General features: G+C 40.4%; 1 protein-coding gene across 1 annotated transcript in view; it reads right to left on the reverse strand.

Annotated features, from left to right (window-relative positions):
- Window positions 1-15282, reverse strand: part of RANBP9 (RAN binding protein 9) — a 47584-nt gene that overhangs the window by 22513 nt on the left and 9789 nt on the right. The window contains exons 2-3 of the mRNA XM_060244160.1: window positions 13857-13968; window positions 2112-2164 (exon numbers count right to left, since the gene is read on the reverse strand). Of these exons, the coding sequence (XP_060100143.1) occupies window positions 2112-2164; window positions 13857-13968 (165 nt within the window). The remainder of the gene's footprint in view (window positions 1-2111; window positions 2165-13856; window positions 13969-15282) is intronic.

Genomic DNA, 15282 nt, shown 5'->3' on the forward strand with positions numbered 1-15282 from the left:
TATTTACTGCTTAAATATGCCTAGCTTTGTTAGCAATCTGATAATACACTTTGAGAAGTTCAATATTTAACCATATTCTAAGGTTTAACAAATATCGTTATGAGACTGTTTGCAACTAAAACAGCAAAATAAGTGTAGGAAATACTGCATACATTTCAATTTCCCCCCAAAAGAGAAGAAACCCAGCTTCCGTGGCTTCAAAATTTCTAGAACTGTCATATATTCTAATAGTTAACTGTGGCTCCATCTGTAGATACTTAAAACTATGGAAGAGGGCCAGAGAGAAATAACAGATTTTCCTGTAAACTTCCATTATGTTGCAGAAAAATCTGAAGACTTTTAAAGAAATGCTGGCAGGATGAAACATCTCCCCACCCACCCCCAAACAGAAGCAGCACCTGTAGCTTTAAATTGATGCCCTCAGTGGTCATTGTTATACAACCACAACTCTACTGCTAGTCCTCAAGCCTTTGTTTATGCCAGGAAAAGGCTAGGGGGCAGGTCCCCTTCCAGGTCTACTTTGGCCTTTGAGGGCAGACTCATAAGGGCCAGGCTTGCCAGCAACCACCAAGTAACTTGCTACCAAGAAACATCCCTGATTCACATAGGCCTGGCTACTTGATACTACATTGATCAACATCGTGGTGACCATGGAAGTGTGAGAGAACTCTAACATGGGACAGTTTTCCATTATAAATGGGTACTACGCTGCCTGTCATAATAGGAGCTCACAATAGCAGGAAAAGTCCAATTACTATAAGGTGCCTGGCCACAAGGGAAACTGTCTCTTTGGGCAGAGATCATTTTAATATTGCACATTTCCACTGAAGAGAAAAAGGTTTTAAGAAGAAAGCTTTGCTCTTAGCAAAAGGGAAGGAAGCTAGAAATGGGAGAGGCTATAACAAGTTTCAGGGACACAAAAGAGCAAATACTGGGGGAGGGGAAAATGAGAGGTCCCCTGTAAGTCTTTTTGGATCCCCACTTGATGCCTTTTAAAAAGGAAAAACACTTATCCACTATGGATATCCAAAAATATGAGCTTCTAAATTCTACTTCACTGAGTTGTACACAGTTCTACTAACAACATCAGGGCTTGCAGAAGTTAGAATTTGTGTGCGTCTCTTGGTTTCGCTGTATTTCTTACATTTACTAACATTTAGAAGACAGAATTTCTTCATAGCCACGAGAATTTAGTTCCCACTTCCACATGCAAAGCTGCCATTCCTATTCCAGAACAGCTTTTGATGCAGTGTGAGGAGTTACAGTATGCAATTAAAAGAAATTGTTTCCATTCCATATTGGAATGTCAGAAAGGTATCATTAATGTTTTCACTAAATATAAGGAGTAACCAAATAAATAAATAAGCAACCATGTTGAGAAAAAAAATCTGCTTTGATAAATGTAAAAAATTCTGTCAGTTTAGTGACAACAACAATTCTTGAATCTAGAAAAGGAAATTAAGATAATTTTTGAATTCTGAACTCAGGAGACCTGGTCTATCCATTGAAAACAATGGCCCTTTAAATGTTTAAAGGGCTGAGGTACTACAGGCCAGCTTGAGAGGGGTGGGGTTTAACTTTAAATAATGGACAGTAGTCTTGGCCTCTACAGTCCAGAACTGTCATCACTTATATTTAGACTACTGCTCCTCCCCCCCACAACTGGCCAGTAGTGCAATGGTTTTTTAAAATTTAAAAGGCCATTATTTTCAGTGTGGTAGACCTGGCCTCTGGAACTCCAGCAGCCAGGTTTTCCTATTAAAAATAATGTTCCTTTAAAGTTTTAAAGTGCCTGTATGCTGTGGACAGTAAAAGGATTTCCAACCTGATTCCAGATACTTCTGTCTATTACAATCAGAATTGAGAAATATCAGGAGCGCCTTTCATAGTTTCAGATATTGCTGATCTGCAAGAGGTCGACAATATTCGACTGCACATCCCTATGCCCAAGGATACACTTTGCTTCAGATCCTACCCTATGCATTCTATATTACAATGAAACCACAATCAACAGAGCTTTGTCATTTGGAAAAAAAACTTTTTAAAATGAAGTGGTAATCTACTACAGAAACTAGCAACGTTGTAAAATCAAAAGAAGACTTTCATCATACCTGGTAGTCTGTTCATATTCACACCTTGAGCAGACAGCCCAATTCCCATATAACTGTAATGGTGAAAAAAAAGTTTGTGTTTCATTAAGTTATAATTTCAACCAAAGCAACTCGAGTAGAAAATCCACCAAGTTTTTACTAAATTCACTAAGTGACATTACAATCAATTAATTTCCTGAATGGTAGAAATACAGTCTGTTTCATTTAGGAACAAGAAAAACAGTAAACCAATATGGTGGCAAGAAGCACAAGTAGCAGTAGCAGTAAAAGGTGGCCAATATAACAAGCACTTATGTACCCTGACTCACCAATAGTCCCCAGCTAAGCAATAATTTGTATGACTATTTTACTTGCAGAATCTCATATGCACAGGTTCGGTTCAGACACGATGCAAAAACCATGATTCATAAGACTGACTGAATGCCAGCCACTTCACCAACTATAGTTAGATAGGTTCCTTAAAACCAGGATCTGAAGCCAATGTATTTATCCCAGCTAAAATTAAGTATACCATCTGATGCCTAAATTGAAATATTCTGGCTTAACTCTGACTAATTTTCTGGCAACATCCTCCCAAGCAATGGAGAGAAGGAACTACCAACTCTTGATGATTTATCTCTAACACCGGTGCCAACCACGAGCCTGGGTGTGCTTCTGGATTTCTCCTTTATTGATGGAGGCCCAGATCACAAATGTTGCTAGACTGGTGTTTCTCCAACTGCACAAGATCAAACAATTGACCCCTTTTCTGTCTCGCCCTAACCCAGCCACAGTAATCTATGCAATGATCTGTACGCAGGGCTCCCGTTGAGATTGACCTGGAAATTACCACTGTTCAGAACGCAGTGGCCTGAGTTCTTACCAGAATTCCACTGACAAAACACATTCAACCAGTGCTTTGCCTGTTGCATTGGCTCCAGGTTAAATACTGGATTAGGTTCAAGGTACTGGTACTTACTTCTAAGGCTCTAAACAGTCTGGGACCAACATCTCTATGAGACTGCCTCTCCTGGCTATACCCCCAGAAGAGCATTACGCTCTGAGGAGAAGAATCTCCTGGTGATCCCTGGCCTGAAAGATATCTGACTGTTCTCAATAAGAGCCAGGGCATTTTCAGCTCTGCCACTGGCCTAATGGAACTCTCTGCTTAATGACAACCATGCCCTGAGGGCCCTCATGCTGTTCTACAGGGCCTCTAAGACAGAGATGTTCTGCTGGGCCTCTGGTTAAGGACAACTTTTTATCACTGAGCCTGGCCTCCCCCATCTTTACTCTCCACCACGGGGTGAAGACAAAAACTGGTCCTTGAAGTGCCATCTAATAGTCTGAAACAGTCTTAGATTCTGTTATTGATTTAACTTTTAATTGACTGTAAACGTATTTATTGAAATGGGATTTGTTGAATGTATTGCTGAAACACTGTTCACCATCCTGAGCCCTATGTGTAGGAGGAGGACATTCTATAAGGGAATGGCAATGCAAGCAACAGCACTTTCTGTCTCAAAAAACTGTCTGACCATCTATGACACATCAAATCAAAAAGTGTTTTCTGTATAACAGCGAATATCATGGGGAAGACCTGACCTGAAAAGTTAAATATTAATGAAAATTAAGCTGCTTGTTAAATTATTGTAGACTTCCTAGTGGATCAGAGATTAGCAAGTCATCACATGTCTGGAATCCAGAACACAGCATCCCATATTTCAGCAGGTTCATCCAGCGAATCCACAACAATGAACTTTTACTCATATTTTATGCTTTCAAATTATTTTATTTATTTTTTTTATTTTATTCTATTTATATCCTGCCATCTCTGCGAAAGCAGGCTCAATGATGAGCTCTGCAATTCCTAAATTATATTTGTGATCATATTTAGTAGACTGAACTGCTTCCCAGAATCTCACAGGAAAACATTATCATTTTGCAGTGTAAAGGACACGGAGACTGCATGGTGGAATTTTTTTTTTATGCAATCTAGATTCATAATGTAAAAACCTAATGGTTTGTGATTTGGGATAAGACAGCTTTCCACGAACTGGTTTCAAACCTAGTCTTCACTCTCCCTCCAACACACTATGACCCCAAAACTCATTCTGGAATAGAAACGTGCAAATGAAGCAGATTTGTATTCATTTACATACAATTCTAACTGCAAATGAATAGACATTAGCCTGAAATTGAAAGGGTCTGTCATACAGGCAGAAGAACTGGAAGTGAGTTTGAATGGTGTAGTTAAACAAGGCAAAGTTCACTTCTCAACATTTTGTTTCATCCTGATAGTCTGTGTTTTCAAGGTTTCGCCTCTACAGTTCTGAATCTCTCTCATTCACTAACTGATTTACTCAAATACAGATATGAACAAGCTTAACAAAAAGCCATATTTTGTATCTTTTATGGATAGGCTCATTCTTAGATATGGAAGCTAAAGTCTGCTTCAGAGTTTTTTCTTAGTGTTTGCTTTACTCAACTGTTTCATAGTTCTACACAACAGGGACCATTATGGCATGGCCTTGGCTATCAGTTCTGGACTTTCTCACACACTCTACCCCACTTCCTACTGCCAAATAGTTACTTGCCACATAAGATAAATTTATTTTGTTTCTAATCCACTGGTAATGGCTCATATTTTGGGACTCACAAATATGTGACCCAAAAACCACACACAGCAGGCCTACACAAAAGTATAGACACATCCAAACATACCCATATGAACCACCCATAACTTCCATCTACCTTCCTGTTCTTCCCCCAGAATCTCTGTGGTATAGACTATTTTATGCTCATCATGCAGTCAACTGTCTCAATGAGACATAGTGGTTACATTAAGAACTCCAACTAAAGAACACTCTGGTTGACAACACAAAAATATTAACAAGTTTTGTTAGAAAATATCTTCCTCATAATATATAAAGTTGCTTTTAGATGAGCAGTCGTTCCCAAGCATTTTCAGGCCACTGCCCCCCTCGGTTCCAAGTGCACCTGCCTACAAAAAGCACAATTCAGAATAGTACTGTGCATGACTCACTATAGAAGATATCAGTAAAATTCAATGCAGTAAAAATTAACTGCACGTTTATTCAAAATCCAATTAAAACTTTTTAGTTTACCGTAATTTATTCAACAAACTTTAGGAACTTGATCCAGTGATACAAGCTTTTCAATGTCTGACAGTAATTTAACAAGAAACTTAGACAACACAGTTAGTAATTACTTTATCGTTCATTAAATTCTTATTGCAATGGATAAGCTTGATGAAGAGATACCAGCTTCCCAATATTTGGTTTACAAGCATAATGACTGTATCATTTATGTTAAGAATGCCAAATACCATATTATATTTTTAGCTTCAATGTTACTAATCAATTACTGTGGTTCAGATACCAATGTACACTTAAAATGCTTTTTGACCCAATAAGCATCTCTTTATGCTTACTCAAACCAAACTCCATTTGCCATGATTCTGCTCACTCCCCCAAAATTTAATCCCTCAAGACGTTTTCTACCAATGGGATAGTTTTCTGGCTCTTACATAAACTGTGCCTTCCCCAGCCCACCATGCTCCTGCCCCCAAAGGCACTCCTGAGGCCTGGAAAGATATTCAGGACATTGTGGCTTTTGTTCCATGAGTGAAGCATACTCTGCTTGCACAAAAATGTGGAGAAAAATTTCTGCAGTTTCCCTTCTTGTTAGATCTCCCTGTGCAACATGCTATGGTGTTTGCAAACATCTCCCCCAAGCTCCAGGAATGGTTTTCAGGGGCACTGGGGTATATACTGGGAAGCTCTGAGATTCTCCTTGCCAAGGTTACTGCCACTAGAAAAATAGTTTTGAGGCAGAGCCATTCCTTAGCAGTTTGAAAGGTGGTTTTGTTAGAGCTGTCAACACAGTATGAAGGCATCACATAGGGAACCTGTGAACCTGAGGAGGATTACTGAGTGTGGCTGCTCTTAAGAATCTTCTAATGTGAGGGTGATTGGATAGATTTATTCTGTCCAATACCTACAGTACCGGGGTCAATGCCACCACTTGTCTTCCGAAGACTGTCTTCCAATGGTTTTAGTCCAATCTGAAGACCATCCTGTACAAAACAGAATAGATGGGAGTGAAGGTTTCAAAGGATTGACTTTCTTCTGCCTAAACCATCTGTGGAAGGCTTTCCAGGAGGCATTGTAAATTTGAGTTGTAGAGTCCTTTTTGGAGGCTAATAAGATTTGTTACTTATGGAGAGTACCCCAGCTTCAGGAAGGAGCTCCACTCAACCTCCACCTAGTCAGCTGCAGTCATTTTGGATGAGGATGCCAGACAGGTGGTGAGACTAATAGCTAAAAGAGATGCGACACTGTCAAATGATGAATGGTGGAGAGCCATGGTCATCAAGGCCACCTTTGTGTCACTAGACTGACCTCTGCTTGATAGTGCATGATCTTCTGAAGAAGCCTTGAGCTTTTTTGCCTTTTTCTGTAGTGGACAAGATCAGGACCCTCCCTGGTTGTTCAGGTAGGTCTTGGCTGCTAAAGTGTCTGTGCATGCTAGTTCATGGTGACCAGATACCTGTTTGCTGAAGTGAAGGAGCACCAGTCAAATGGCCTTCAGTTTTCAGCTCCAGTATGTTGATTGACAGCTGTGCTTCCATCTAGGACCACTGACCTTGCATTGGGACACCATTTAGGGTGGCTCCCCACCCTGATAGGCTGGTGTCTGTGAATAGTTGACACTCCTGTGCGATATAGTAGCTTTTTCCTTGTCGTAGGTTGGCTATCTTGGTCAACCACCATAGACTCTCCCAGACTGGCAAGAACACTTTTACTAGAACATCCATCTTTTCCATAATCTGAAGCTAGTAGAGACATAGTAAGGATTGGAGAGGTCATGTATGTAGGCAACCCCACTGAACTGCATCCATGTTTGATATTAGGAGGCCCATCAGTTTGGCCAGGGACAGGAGTGAAGATGAGTAGCTCCTGATAATTGTCTCTGTTAATTGCCTGGTCTTCTGGATTTTGTTTTCCAAGAGAAACAAGGTGTTCAGCTTTGTGTCTGTTAACCCCAAATATCCCAGCCTCTGAGTGGCGTTAGAGAGCTTTTGTCCAGGTTGATTAAGAAATCACATCAATGTAGATAATGTACTGTGTTTTGGATGTCCAATAAAGGTTTCTCTCTAGATTCTGAATGAATTAAAAGGACATCGAAGAACATGTGTACATGGATACTCTTGCCTTAGGTAGGCTATAATATTGACTATGACTCTGGTAAATACCCACAGAGCCATCGCTAATCCAAACAGGAGTGCCCTGAACTGGAAATGGCCTACACAAAAGTGAAGAAACCTTCGATGGGCTGGTAGTATTGGGATACAAAGGTGGGCTTTGGTAAGATCCAACGATGCCAAGTACTTCCAGTGCTTCTGTGTTAGATTTGAGAGTTTCCATATGGAAGTGACAAAGTTTTATTAATCTGTTTAGAAATTTCACTTCCAGTATTGCTTGCCAGTCCCCATTTTTCTTGAGGACTATGAAAAATATTAAGTAAATTCCTTGTCCTTTTTGAGTAGGAGGAAATGGCTCTCTTGTGCGAATCTCAAGCAGGTGGCTAATGGCCTTGGAGGTGATATTTCTATTGACAGGATTCTTCCACAAGGGTGATACCATGAAGTGTTTTGGAGGAGTCTTTTTGAGCTCTACTACATAGCCTCTTGATACAATTTCCAAGGTCCAGGAGTCTGCTTGGGACTCTTCCCATGCTGTTTGAAAATGTAGCAGGTGTCTCCCCACTGGAATGCTAAGTCATGCCTTGTTGGGCTTTGCCTCATGGTCCTGCTTGTCCAATCTGTCAGGGTTCTGTCCAGAGAACTTGAAGTTGGGCTCTTTCCCTGTAGGGCTGTCTAGTCTGATTCCACAATGGTCTCCTGGTGTCTTGTCTGGATCTGGCCAGCATGCTGGAGGTATGAAAGGGATGGTTGCTGAAACTTTTGTCATAGCAACGAAGTGTCTTGTGCATCACCTTTTCCTTGTCTCTAGTCTCTACCAGAATCTTCTCCAGCGCTTCACCAAATAACTTCTCTCTCTGGAGTCAGTAGGATGTCATTATGTGTTTGGAAAAGAGATTTGCCTGCCATGCACGAAGCCAGATCCCCCTTCTAGCCACGGCAGCAGAGGACAATGAATGTGAGAAAAAGATGAGCGCATCCAGTGAAGCATCTGTGGAAAACTCTGGTTTTCATGAGTCTATTGGTACCTTCTAAGAGTCTTTTGCTGGCATCAGGAAACAGCTGGATGAGTCTCCTGATCCAGACAATAGCTACCCTAGAAACTATTGAGTTTGTGGAAGACGCCTTAATAGCCATGGCAAGGGGCTCATGGGCTCCCTTGAGAGCCAGATCAGTCTTCTTATTGCAGTTGTCTTGGACAGATCCATGGCCATCTTGGATATATTGGCTATATATCCCGCCCTCCACTCCAAAGAGTCTCAGAGCAGCTCACAATCTCCTTTACCTTCCTCCCCCACAACAAACACCCTGTGAGGTGGGTGGGGCTGGAGAGGGCTCTCACAGCAGCTGCCCTTTCAAGGACAACCTCTGCCAGAGCTATGGCTGACCCAAGGCCATGCCAGCAGGTGCAAGTGGAGGAGTGGGGAATCAAACCCGGTTCTCCCAGATAAGAGTCCGCACACTTAACCACTACACCAAACTGGCTCTCCTGAGAGGAGTTGGAACTATGGCACTGACTGGAGTCGTTTGTACCAAAATGGGGGTTTCAAGATGGCTGTTGCTCCTAGCAAGGGCAAAGCAAGTTATCTGGTGCCAAAATCAAGTCATGGCACTTCCTCCTGTGCTGTGCTTCATCCACAGAGGACACGTTGCTGGCAACCATGACAAACCAGAGAGACATGTTTGCTCCTACTCCTCCTGGTCCCCTGGGGAATGAAGGAAAGAGCCAGAGCTTCCTTTGCCCAGTTCCCTGGATCACACGGAAGAGATACAAAGAAAGCACCTTTAAGACCAACAAGTGCTAATGTTTTAAACATGTTTTATTTTTAAAAAAACTTTGTGTTTGTCTGTGTCCTTTATAAAGTTTATCTCTCTGCCACCTGACGTTACATTTTATTACACATGGCCTGGCCCAACAAGGTCTCTCATCTATGTCCGATATGGCCCTCATAACAATGAGTGACACCCTTGATTTAGATGATCCAGGGATTTAGTGTGGGGGACCTTTAGGCAGAACTTCCAAAGGTCCAAAGGAAATGGCAGGAAGGTTTGCTGATTCCAAAAAGAGAAAGGTGGAGGGGGCAGCCACTGAGCCGGCAGAGGAGTGACTGTGAGACTGCACAATTTTGGCTGGCAGAATGGAGATAGTTATAGGAGCCATCATAAAAGAATATCAAAGAAATAATTGTAAAGTCCAGGATTTCGCACTGAATCCAGGATGTAAATCTGTGGGCTTCCTGATTTTGATTGAGTTGGGGGAGGGACCTTCTCAGTAAGGTAACAAAAGCTGATTACATCCAAACAGAGTAAGCAAGGGCTGGCAGGGTACAGACTTCACCCCTGTCTGTGGCAGGAGACATTCAGACACAATCAGCAAAAGACATTCAGAAAAGATCAGTAAAAAAAAACCAGCCCACCAAGCTATTTGATAGTAATTACATTTTACAATATATATATATATATATATATATATATATATATATATATATATATATGTAGGTGCCTGGCTTTTCAAGCCCCCATGGCAATGGATAGGCATCCAGATACTGCATCAGTGAATCAATCTCCCACCCAAGGTTTGCCCACTCATTGCCATAGCCTAAAGAGAGCCTTGACCTAACCTTCTACAAAGCATGGCATTGCTAGCTCCTAAAATGGATGCCAAAGTAAACTTAGCCACAACAGACAGCACACACCTGCAAAGAGGGACCCTGGTTAACAGTCTCCCCAGTTAATTTGCAATCATTTACTGACAGCACAAGTCATAACTTAATTACTTTTGAAAAGGTTACTGATGTCATCTTCAGTTTGTTGTAATCCATCACATAAAATCAATTCTGTTGGACTCCTGAATTGGCTAAATTTTATTCGTAAAACCTCAGTGCCTGTGACAAAACTTGGTGAATCTGGGTAGAATCTTCTGAATGCCTAGAAAGCTGAAACAAGGTTGATTTTAAAAGATTTTCTAGAGCAGCCTCAGAAATAATTCCACAAACGTTAGCAGCTCACAAGAAGTGGGACTAGCCCAAATGCAATATATTATATATGCATTATATAAACGCACCTGATGGTTTAGTATTTCAAAATTTATAACGTAACATGAAATTTGGAAGAAGAGAAGAGCAGCCTGAAGAGGAGTACATACAATTCCCCAATATCTGTTATCCACCTATACTGCATTTTCCTCAGTCTAGAAAGCCTGAAAGTTCAGGAATCAAAAATAAGTGTACATCTATGAAACTCTTCATGAAAGCAGTCTAAGCTAAGCAAGCCATTAACAAACTATTGCATGCAAAAATACATGGAAGGAGAGATTCTCCCTAAGTAACATATTCCAATATAAAGGCAAACCAATTCCTGTTCAAATTCCGATGAAAAGAAAAAACTAAGAGCCAACAGTAAACTACTTTTTTACAGTATCTCAGCATAATGATGGAAAGATTTGTATGCGGTATGTTGAAAAAGCAGGGACTCTGGTTAAGACAGCTGTCACCAGATCCTAATCTACTATCTCTGACCCAAGTACGATTATGGAAAACTGGCACACATCCATACAGATCAAGCCCTGCCATCCAAGCCTACTGCCAGGGCAGACGTACAAAAAAAAAAAAATCAGACTGGCAAACTATTCACTTTCTCCCAAAATATTATTCATTGCCACAATTACACAATTCAAAAGTACTTTATACCCTTGCTTTGTTTACCCTCCCAATAATATTTTGATATGAGTCAGTTATTTCAACTGGCATGCTGAGGCTGGGAGATAAGCAAATGGTTCAAGACTATCTAGTGAATCCCAAGCTAGGCAAACATAGCTTCTAAGGCTGAACTCTTAAAACATTACTGTGTTGTCTTCCATGTCAACACTACTACTTAGGTCAGGGGTGGCCAAACTGAGGCACAGGAGCCACATGCTCGCTTTTCTCCCTTGGCTCTTGCCCTCTTCTTTCCTTGCTCTAGGTCTCTAACAGTACAATCCTAAGAAGAGTTACTCCAGTCTAAGCCCATTCATTACAATGGGCTTAGACTGGAGTAACTCTTCTTAGGATTGTGCTGTGAATTACCTCCATGGTGGTGAAGAGCTTGCAAACCTGCCTATTTCCTCCTCCTTCCGCACGTCACACATGGTAGAAACAGTTGCCTACCTATGGGTCAGTGCTGAGAGGATGACTGAGTTCCCAATGCCATGCACAATTACTTGAGAGTAAGCCTGCACGAACTTCTTCCCTAACCTTTCTCTATGCAGGTCTTATGGCGACTGTTATTCCCAGATTTTTGGTTTTTTAAGTCTCCATCTAGCACGGTCATGTTCAGTGTTCCCTCTGAGTTAGTGTGAGCTAGCTCACAGTTTTTAGCTTTCGGCTCCACACATTTTTTTCTTAGCTGAGGAAGGATGGTCCCAGAGCAAACTAATTTATGCAGCAGCCAAATTGCTCACTCTCAACTTCAATGCCAGTAGTTCACAAGTCCAATTTTTGCTCACAAGACTCCACACCTTAAGGGGAGCACTGGTCGTGTTGTATAGCGCATAGATGTGTATTTTATCTTTCTGTGCAATGAAAGTATTACGTTTAAAAAAAAACATGTATAATGTTTGTTCATATCTTGCGCATCTGACATTTATTCTATGTGGCTCTTATATTAAGCGAGTTTGGCCACCTACACCATGCACAACACAAATTGTAACAAAGCATTATTCATTTATATATTTTGCAATCCTTATTTATCCTCATGGCTACTTTTGAAGCAGGTTCACATTTTAAAGAAAGAAAACGGGGGACATATGAACTTGATTCTAGCCACCCAATATGGATATTAATTGAGCTCTCACAAATTTCATGTGTGCAGGCTGCGTTGCACCATGTATTATATCCTCCACTTCACATACTTAGCTGTTGGTAGAAAGCTGTCAATGTATTAATGTTTTGAATGCTGGAATGTGGCAAACTTTTACTAGAGTAATATCAAAGAGAAAGAAATTCCATTTATTGAACACATGGTCACTTAGTTCATCTATTATGCCTGTTTGCAAAGATTTGCACAGAATGCATGCAGTCCCATTGTACATGTACAACTTACAAATGAAAGGTTCATAGAATGCAGGATTCCCATTCTTCACTTAGAAAATAATTTTCCACAAAAAATGCATTTGCAATATGATCATTTTAAAGGATACTGATCAGATAGCCCTAAGAAGTCCTCTATCTAAAAGTGAAGCTACAATGTCAGTCTGTAATTCTAAAAGTATTCAACCCAATTACTTAGGTCAAACTTTTAACCACAACATGGTTACATCATTAAACTTCCCCCATTGTTCAAAGCATAATAGCCTCACTTAAGTAACTTAAGTTTCCAAGAGTATTCAGGCTTTTATTTATTGATATGATTTATATCCTGCCCTCCCCGCCGAAGCAGACAAGTAGGTTCTAGATCAAATCAAGCCTGAATTCACTCTAGAAGTTAAAATGACTAAACTGAAATTATGGTACCTTGGTCTCATCAACGGAAGACAAGATTCACTAAAAAGGCAATGCTAGGAAGAGCTGAAGGCAGTAGTAAAAGAAGACCCAGCATGAGAAATGAAGGAAGCCACAGCCTTCAATTTGCAAGACCTGAGCAAAACTGTTAATGAGAGGACATTTTGGAGGTCATTAATTCATAGGGTTGCCGTAAGTTGGAAGCAACTTAACAGCATATAACACACATATTGTTATAAGTAGAACATTAAGCATATATACATGACATTCTAGATCAAGGAAGGTAACTTCTTTGGCCAGAGAAAACATATCTACCTATGAGACAAAGCACCTGCAAACCAAAATAGGAAGATTTATGAGGGTTTTACTTAGGGAGTAACACAGGAAACAAGCCAAGTCCCAGAAGCTTGCCTCAGAGCCAGATAATGAATGTACAGTTCCATAAGGCAATAATGGGCATAAGTCATGCCCAACATTTTCTCCCATGATGCTAGTAGCTCAGGGACTTCACTGCTTGGGTAGAACACAAGCCCAGCATGCCAAACAACATGTCAGGCAAGCCTGATCTCATTAGATCTCGGAAGCTAAGCAGGGCCAATCCTGGTAAGTACTTGGGAGACCTCCAAGGAATACCAGGGCCAGAACACAGAGGCAGGCAATATCAATGCACCTCTCTGAAATATCCTAGCCCCACTAGGGGTCACCAGAAGCCACTCTGACTTCCAAGCACGCACAAATACACACAAAAATGTTTAAAACCCCTGTAAATATGCTTTGACTTGCTGCTGTCTGAGGCTCTAAATTTCTATCATCATAATTTCAATTTGATGAATTGCCCCATCCTGGCAGGTGCTGGGCTCTGAGTGATCTACAACAGAGAATACTAAATAAAATATCTTTACAAGCAACTAAAAGCAATGTGAACTAAAACAAATTATATAGCTCAATGGTGTCCTATTAAAATATGAAAAAATTATTTAATAATGAAGTCATTTTTTCAGCAGAAATCACCAGATGGTATTAATTAGCAACACTTGAAAAACTGAAGCACTAAAATCTTACCCATCTCTTCCTTTGCTAACAATTTTAACTTCAAAGTAGTATATTCCACAAGCAGCAGGTATGGGATGGGTAGCTCGAACAGAAGCAGCATCTTTTGGCGTTTTACCATGGCCTGCAAAGGACATCGAAATGAAGTTCAGCATTTAATGCGTAGTAAAATGAACAAGGCAGTGAAATTTTATATGAAACAGCTAGCAAACATGAAGCTCAAAAGACTGTGTTAACCTAACATACAAGCCAATTAGAAATCAAAATTTAATTTATTGCTAACATATGACAAAATTTCACATCACATGTTATTTGGCTACTCAAGTGAGGCATTTAATAACCAAGTTTAACTTATTACATACACTTAAATTACCAGTATAAAGAAAATACTCTAAGTACTTAGTTATTGCCAACTAACCCACATACCAGTTCTTTAATGGTCTACATTTTGTGCCACAGACAATGCATTATACTCTGTCAGGTATCACGTCAATAAGGCTATTTATTAGGTATCCTGGCAAATCTCTTCACATTTGACATGTTTTGCTTAATCGAAGCAACAATGTTCCACAGAATCAGGAAGCTGAAATCTCACCAATTTGAAGGGCATTTAGGCCATCTAAAATTATCACAGAATTGCAGCTCGAGTACTTTAATATTATACTATATTGACTTGAGATCACATTACTATAATGCCAGAAAACAACCATCTAAACCATTTAAGAGGGAGAAAACTGCTGTTGCTATACATTAAAGTTAATAATTATATTTCCAAAACTAGTAAATTAACTGGATTGGGTCCAAAGTACTTGCAGATGTAGGAGTTATTTTGGCAGGTGCATGGCCACATAAAACACACTGCACAGGTAGCCATGTCGGTCTGAAGCAGAACGTTAGATTCCCATCCAGTAGCACCTTAGAGACAAGATTTTGGGGGTATGAGATTCTGAGAGCCAGCGTGGAGTACTGGTTAAGAGCAGTGGACTCTAATCTAGATAACTGGGTTTTATTCCCGTTGCTTCACATGAAGCCTGATGTGTGACCTTGGGCTAGTCATAATTCTCTTAGAACTCTCTCAGCTCCACCTATCTTCAACAAGGTGTCTTTTGTGGGGAAAGGAAGGGGAAAATGATTGTAAGCTGCTTTGAAACTTTTAAAACTTCATAAAACTCTGCCCTTATATAATTCAATCATCATGAAGATTATCATCAAGTTAATGGTGAAAACAGCAATTCTTCACAGAAGCCATGCAGCCCTTTTCTGCTGTATCTGCAAACCTTATGAGGTGCTTAGAATTGGAAAGGGAGGGGGAGGTCGTCAAATCTTGTGGAAGTAAAACGGTAGGTGTAAAACTGACTTTTGTCAGCTTCTTCTCCCCACTTTTAATGGTTTCCAATGGCAGGTGGAGAAGCTCTGTTTATACTTGCTTATCTCTGTC

This window comes from Heteronotia binoei, chromosome 7 (assembly GCF_032191835.1).
Source record: "Heteronotia binoei isolate CCM8104 ecotype False Entrance Well chromosome 7, APGP_CSIRO_Hbin_v1, whole genome shotgun sequence".
In the NCBI taxonomy this organism is placed as follows: domain Eukaryota; kingdom Metazoa; phylum Chordata; class Lepidosauria; order Squamata; family Gekkonidae; genus Heteronotia; species Heteronotia binoei.